Source organism: Loxodonta africana, chromosome 3 (assembly GCF_030014295.1).
Source record: "Loxodonta africana isolate mLoxAfr1 chromosome 3, mLoxAfr1.hap2, whole genome shotgun sequence".
Lineage (NCBI taxonomy): Eukaryota > Metazoa > Chordata > Mammalia > Proboscidea > Elephantidae > Loxodonta > Loxodonta africana.
Genome location: NC_087344.1, coordinates 21,927,607 through 21,935,528, shown reverse-complemented (window position 1 = coordinate 21,935,528; position 7,922 = coordinate 21,927,607). Strand labels below are relative to the sequence as shown.

The following is a 7,922-nucleotide window of genomic DNA, read 5'->3' as shown; positions in this document are numbered from 1 at the left end:
GCAATAATAAATAAGGAAATTCACCTTGATTCTGGAAATGAATCCTGGCAGAAAGGGGATTTGGTTCTGACTGTTGTTGGAGGCACTTTGCAGGCCCATCCCCTGGAATGTGGTCAGTTGCTGCTGGATGGAGAAGGGCAGACCCAGTTCCCTGCCCCATCTAACTCCGGTCTTCTGCAGGCTTCAGTGCCCTGCTCACAGGTGAGTTTCCCTGCTGTGAATTAACTATGTCACATAAACTGTTCACCTTCTCAATCTTTTTAAGTCTAGGTGCGAGTACTCTGGGGTGGAGGGTGGAGGGAAAAACTCCTTTCTTCAGTTTTTGAGGAGCCCTGGACCCAATAAGAGAAGTTGTTATTGTTGTTGTTAGGTGCAGTCAAGTCAGTTCCAACTCATAGCAACCCTATGTAAAACAGAACAAACACTGTCCGGTCCTGTTTAATCCTCACAGTTGTTGTTATGCTTGAGCCCATTGTTGTAGCCACTGTGTCAAACCATCTTATTGAGGGTCTTCCTCTTTTTTGCTGACCCTCTACCAAGCAGGATGTCCTTCTCCAGAGACTGATCCCTCCTGATATCATGTCCAAATGACTCACCACCCTTGCTTCTAAGGAGCATTCTGGTTGTACTTCAAGACACATTTATTCATTCTTTTGGCAGTCCATGGTATATTAAATATTCTTCATTGACAAAGGCACCAATTCTTTTTCAGCCTTCCTTATTCATTTTCCAGCTTTTGCATGCATATGAGGCAATTAAAAACACAATAAGAGATAGAACCCAATAAAGACTTAATAAAAGAACCATATTTGCTGAATTCTAAATTAATATAGAATATTCCTAATCAGACAGCATTTTTATATGCCAATTATCATCACAAGTTTTTATCATTCTTTGGCTTTCTGACATCCATCTTCCATGGTGAGAAGTGCTCACTCAAATATATGGGTTGTCTTTTAAGTCTTTTCAAATATAAATTTTAACCTTGACTGTAGCGGACATCAAATTTTGAGAAATGTTTTTGCTAACTGCAAAAAATGATTCATCATTGTAGATCCCAAATATGGCATTAGCGTACAATGCCACCAATGATTACACAATAATTATCTTTTAGCGAACACTCTGTTTCTATTTTTCATTTTTTGCAGGATTGTTTGCAAGAAAATGTCTGCCGTTGAATTTGCTTCTTTTTTTTTTTTTTTTTTGGTCTTTATCTGTAACAGATTGGTAAAACCAAACATCAAACCAAATCCATGGCCCTCTCACTGATTCCAATTTATGACAACTCCACATGTTACACAGTAGAACTGCTTCATAGGATTTTCTTGGCTATAATCTTTCCAGAAACAGATCACCAGACCTTCCTTCTGCAGTACCACTGGGTAAGTTTGAACAGCCAACCTTTAGTTTAGCAGCTGATTGCAGACTACTTGTGCCACCTGGAGACCTTAACGGCTTTGTTAAAACACTTAAATATGTTTCCAATCCTAATCATCTGTGAATAAGGCCTCATCAAATCCACTTCTTTTAGTTAGAGTTCAAAGATTTAAAAACAGGGAGATTCTAAAGCCAGCCATCTTATGCCTACTTTTGAAGAGCTTTTTGCAAATTGATCTTTCCTGAAAACCAAAAAAACCAAACCTATTGCTGTCAAGTCTATTCCAACTCACAGGGTCCCTAGAGGACAGAGTGGAACTGCCCCATACAGTTTCCAAGGAGAACCTGGTGGATTAGAAATGCTGACCTTTTGGTTAGCAGCCATAGCTCTTAGCCACTATGCCACCAGGATTCACCCCCTTCCTGATAGGGAGATTATAATTTTCCTTAAATCAGCTCCTTGAAGACAACTCAGTTTTTCTTTTCTCTTGTCAGGTCCAATTTGATCTAATTTGGGAAAGAGCAAAGGTAAAAATAATAGGATAATATGACAGGCATCTGAATATTAATTGAGCCTATCTTATAGAATTGTGAGATACTAAATTAAATAATGCATATAAAGTTCCTAAGCCAGCAGTTCTCAATCCTGATTTACCCTATAATTACTGTGGATCTTTTAAAATATACTCATGAGCTGGATATAGCCTATAACCAGCCAAATCAGATTCTCTACCTGTGAATTCCTTGGTTATCCTGAAGTACAGCTGTGGTTGAGAACCGTTGACTTACAATATGGACAGGCTCTTAGTAAATGCTCCATTAATATTACCGTCTTATTTACCTAGTGGTGCTGTAACAGAAATACCACAGTAGGAGGTTTAACAAACAGAAATATATTTTCTCACACTTTTAGGAGGCTAGAAATCTGAGTTCAGTGTGCTGGCTCTAGGGGAAGGCTTTCCCTCTCTGTCAGCTCTGGAGAAATGTCCTTATTTCTTTGAGCTTCTGTTCCTGGACGATCTTCATGTGCTGTGGCATCTTCTCCCATCTCTGCTTTTTTTCAATGGCTCGTTCAATCTATTTTGTATCTCTGGAGAAGGACATCATGCTTGGTAAAGTAGGAAAAGCAGGAAGATCCTCCACCAGATGGATTGACACTGTGGCTGCAACTATGGGCTCAAACAGCAACCATTGTGAGGATGGCGCAGGGCCTGGCAGTGTTTTGGTTTGTTGTGTATAGAGTCATTAAGATTCGAAACCAATTCAACGGCACCTAACAACAAGAATAATGACTATTTCAGACACATGATAACAAACCTTGATTTTTTTTTTTTTAAATTCGTATTTTGATTCTTCATGTTACAATTTATCAGTTAGGGCTCAATCAAGAAGAAAGAAAAAAAAACTAGTAATTTTCACGAAGATCATTTAATACAGATAATTAGGTAAATAGGTTTGAAAGACTGAAAGGCATAAAAGAAAAAAAACGGTAATACTGAGCTAGTATCTACAGGAAGTAGTGATCACAAAAAGGATAAGAAGTATAGTGAAAAGGTTGGCATATTGGATTGGTTATCATTATGGATGAATATTAGAAGAACATTGCAAGAAATTAGATGGAAATCACAGCAGGGATGGGATGACTTCTACTCCGGCATCACAAAGCATAGTGTAGAAAGGTAAGTTTGGAGTAGAGACACAAAAGCTTAATATCCAGCAAATATGAGAAAGCTCTATGAAATGGAAAGAGAAGATAATTGGAGAAATATTACCAGGGACATTGAGAAAAATCACATTGCCAAAAGTTCTTTCATATCTTCCCCATTGGGAGCTTTGACTGCTTTAAGACCTTCAACATCTGCTCATAAGGAACAAAGGGCCCAAGACATATTAGCCATTTTTGAACAATGGTCTTACTTAGATAAAGAACCTCCAACCTTGGCTGCCCACTGGTGCCTCTTGGGCTACTTTGAAAAATCTCACCTCATATCTCAGTCTAAATAAATCAGCATCTCCTGTGGTGCAACTCAGGCAAGAGTGTCTTTAAATTTCACCAGGTAATTCCAATATGAAGCCAAGTTTGAGGACTAATAACAAGCATTATTACACCTAAACTGTATAAAAAGATAGATCTAGATGTTGTATGGATATTAGGCATGAACTGTGGAAAGGGTTGTGGGTTGTATTTTTTATTAAAGAAAGTTGTGCATTTCACGAGGATGTCTGTGTCATAGATGACAATCAGAAGACTTCATAGGGGTTATAGGAATCAATTTGGTGTATATTATGATGTACCACAGATTTCAGAATATCCCCCAATCCCCAAGTGGGCCAAATAATCAGTATTCTCATATGAAACATCAAGAGGAATGAAAGCAACTAGAGCTACAAAAATTATGAGATCAAAGGAGCATGCTTCCAAGCTCCACATGTTTGGTGTTCTGCCTATTATAATCCACAGACTAAAAAAATGACACAGGTGTTGGTATCATGCTGATCTACTGAGTAGCCTCTGCAGGGCCCTCTTGATATCCCTATTCCTCAGGCTGTAGATGAGGGGATTCAACATGGGGATGACCACGGAGTACATCACTGTGGCCACTGCACCACTCCTAAGAGAAGGTGAGACAGCTGAACTGAGGTACACCCCAATAACTGTTCCATAAAATAAGCAAACGACTGACAGGTGAGAGCCGCAGGTAGAAAAGGCTTTATACTTCCCACTTGATAATGGGACTCTCAGAATGGAGGAAACAATTTGAATATAAGATAAAAGGATCGCTGAGACTGGAATGCCTGCAAAGATGGCACCGATATACACTAGTATGTTTTTGGTAGTGGTGTCAGAACAGGCAAGGTTGATGAGTTGAGAAGGGTCACAGAAGAAATGAGGAATTTCCACTTCTTTGCAGAAGGTAAGTTGTGACACCATCAAGCAATGCAGCTGGGAGTCCAAAAGGCTGAGAAAAAAAGACACTAAAACCATCAAGCCACAGAGGTTGGGGTTCAGGATGACTGGGTAGTGAAGTGGGTGACAGATGGCCACAAATCGGTCGTAGGCCATCACCATCAGGAGTAGATTGTCCATACACCCCCAAAAAACAAAAAAAGACAACTGAATCAGGCAGTTGCCATAGGAGATGATTCTGTGGTGTGTATTGATATCCATAAGCATCTTAGGGATTGTGGTGGAGGTGAAACCAATGTCAGCCAAGGACAGGTTGGAGAGGAAGAAGTACATGGGGGTGTGAAGGAGGGAGTCAGAGCTCACAGCCAGGAAAAGGAGCAGGTTTCCAAGCACGGTGAGCAGGTACATGGACAGGAACAGTCCAAAGAGGAGGGACTGCAGTTATGGATCTTCTGAGAGGCCCAAGAGTGCAAATTCAGACACACGTGTTAGATTCTGTGGGTCCATGTTGCAGAAACACCTTAGGGAAAGTAAAGAAAGGCCAGTAAAAGGAAACAAGAACACAGTCACTCAGCCCTGTGTCAATTTTTTGAATTCAGGAAATTCACAAGTAAAGCATTCACACTTAAGAAACACATCCCCTTCAGCAACTCTTCTTAATTATGGCAAAACTATCCTTCCTAGAACTCTCTCCTCATTGATTTCTGTGCTATTCACCCTTTTCTATACAAACCCACTTTAGAGACACTCAGCTGAAGAATGTTAGAGGATCAATGACATTGACAGATAATGAACTTATAAAGACAGTAAAATAATTAAGTCTTGAAGAAAGACAGGATTTTAACAGACATATAACAAGCGAAGATACCAAAGTAATATCAAAAACCTCCCAAGACAGAAAAGTTCAGGACTAGAAGTCTTCGCTGGGGAATGCAAGCAAAATTTACGGAACAGAAGATACCAATCCTTCTTAAAAATTCCAAAAGTTACAAGAGGAGAGAACTTTCCCTAACTCATTCTATGAGGCTAGCATCACCCTGGTACCAAAACCAAACAAAGACCCCACAAGAAAAGAAAATTAGACCAATATCTGTGATAAACATAGACACATAAATCCCCAGCAAAATTCTAGCAAACTGAACCCATCAGCATATTAAAAGGATTATACACCACGACGAAATGGAATTTATTCCAGAAATGCAAGGTGGTTTCAACAATAGAAAATCAGTCAATGTAACACAACACATCAATAGAACAAAGGCAAAGAACAACATAATCACGTCCTTCAAGCCAGAAAAGGCTTTTGACAAAATCCAATGCCCGCTCTCAACATTGCTATTCACTATTGTACTGAAAGTTTTAACTGGAGCAGTTAGGTAAGAAAAAGGAATAAAGGCATCCAAATTGGGAAGGAAGAAGTAAAGCTATCCCATTTTGCAGCTAGCTTTTCTATATATAGACTACAGAGAGTCCCCACATTACAAATGAGATGTTTTTCTAAGTGTATCTCTAAAATGAATTTGTAGGTAAGTCAGAACGTGTGCATACAGTTCTTATTTAGCCTTAGCCTTACTTTAGTGCAATATATTTAGCCTTACTTTAGTGCAATAAATGGCTCAAAGACTTTTCCATGGTTTGAAAGCTGCATGTGCAGCATGTGAAGGTGATCGTAATGAAGAATTTTTTTTTTGCCTGTGGAAGCAGCTTCAGTTGTTTCAAGATGGCTGCAGATTTACATAACATTAGAGGGTCAATGAAAAAGAGGCAGACCCTCAAGGAGATGGATTGACACAGTGGCTGCAACAATGGGCTCAAGCATAGCAACAATTGTGAGGATGGCGCAGGACCAGGCAGTGTTTCCTTCTGTTGTGCACAGGGTTGCTGAGTGGGAACTGACTCAAGGGTACCTAACAAGAACAACAATGGGCAAATAGGAACTGTCTATCAGTTGGACATTCATAAACCCGAGACTTTCTGGACCTCAAAGAATCTGCAATAAGTGAATTCAGGAAAGTGGCAGGCTATGAGATCGTCACAGGAAACTCAGTTATGTTTGTATACACCAGGAATAAACAATCTGAAAGGAAATTAAGGAAAGAATTCTATCTATAATTGCATCTAAAAGAATAAAATGCCTAGGAACAAATTTAACTTTAGAGGTTCAAGACTTGTATCCTGAAAACTATAAACATTACTGAAAGGAGTTAAAGATCATCCAGGTAAGTGGAAGGACATTCCATACTTATGGATCAGAACACTTAATATTGTCAAGATGTCAATACTACCTAAAGCGATCTACGGATTCAATGTACTACCCATCAAAATTCCAAGACTTTTCTTTGCAGAAGTGGAAAAGACAATCCTAAATTTTATATAGAACAGCAAAGGGCCCAAAATAGCCACAGAAATATTGAAAAAGAAGAACAGAGTAGGAGGACTCACACTTCCTGGTCTCAAAACCTATTTTAAAGCTATAATAGAACAGTCTGGTACTAGTATAATGATAGACATATAGACAAATGGAACAGCATTGAGAGCCCAGAGATAAGCACATGCATCTATGGTTGATTAATCTTTGAGAAGGTTACTAAATCCATCAAATGGGGAAAGAACAGTGTCTTTAATAGGTGGCACTGGGACCACTGGATTTCCACATGTAAAGAATGAAGTTACACACATATCTCACACCATATATGAATATAAACTCAAAATTGAGCCAACAACTAAAAATTAGACCTAAAACTGTAAAACTCTTAGAAAAAAACATAGAGATAATTCTTCAGGACCTAGTCTTCAAAAACAGGCTGTTAGATACGATGCCAAAAGCACGACAAATCACAAAATAGATAAATGAGATCTCATCATAATTAATAACCTTTGGACAGCAAAGGACTTTATTAACAAAGTGAAGAGATAGCCTACAGACTGGGAACCATGTATCAGATAAGGACTTAAAAGCCAGAATATAAAAAGAATTCCTACCATTTAACTAGAAAAAAATAACTCAATAAAAAAAATGGGCAAAAGAATATAAATATGGCTAACAAGCACATGAAACATTACTCAATTTCATTAGCCACTACTATTGTTGTTGTTAGGTACTGTCAAGTTGATTTCGACCCATAGCGACCCCATGGGACACAGGAGCACTGTGTCATGGGTTTTCTAGGCTATAGTAGTTTAAGAAACAGATTGTCAAGGCTTTCTACCTTGAGACACTGGGTAGGTTCAAACCTCCAGCCTTTATGTTAGCAGTTGTGTGCCTAACCATTGGGTACCAGATCTCTTTTCATTAGCCATTAACCAACCGACCACCCAACCAACCATTTGCCATCCATTTGATTCCAACTCATAGCACCCCTGTAGGAAGGAGTTGAACTGCACCATATGTTTTCCAAGGAACAGCTGGTGGATTCATGCTGCCAACCTTTTGGTTAGCAGACAAGCTCTTTAACCACTGTGCCATTCATTAGCCATTAACCTGTTGCCACTGAGTCAATTCAGAAGCCATTGTTATTGTTGTTGTTAGGTGCCACCGAGTTGGTTCCAAATCATAGTGACCCTTTGTAAAACAGAATGAAAGGGAGGCGGAGCCAAGATGGCGGACTAGGCAGACGCTACCTCGGATCCCTCTTAC

At 39.3% G+C, this 7,922-nt stretch overlaps 1 protein-coding gene across 1 annotated transcript; it reads right to left on the bottom strand.

The window, feature by feature from the left end:
- Nucleotides 1-3,783: 3,783 nt before the first annotated feature.
- LOC100668786 (olfactory receptor 7E178-like) lies at nucleotides 3,784-5,723 on the bottom strand. Its single transcript, XM_003422908.3, has one exon. The coding sequence runs from the start codon at nucleotides 4,691-4,693 to the stop codon at nucleotides 3,866-3,868; it is 828 nt and encodes a 275-aa protein (XP_003422956.2). The 5' UTR covers nucleotides 4,694-5,723; the 3' UTR covers nucleotides 3,784-3,865.
- Between the last annotated feature and the right edge of the window lie 2,199 nt (nucleotides 5,724-7,922).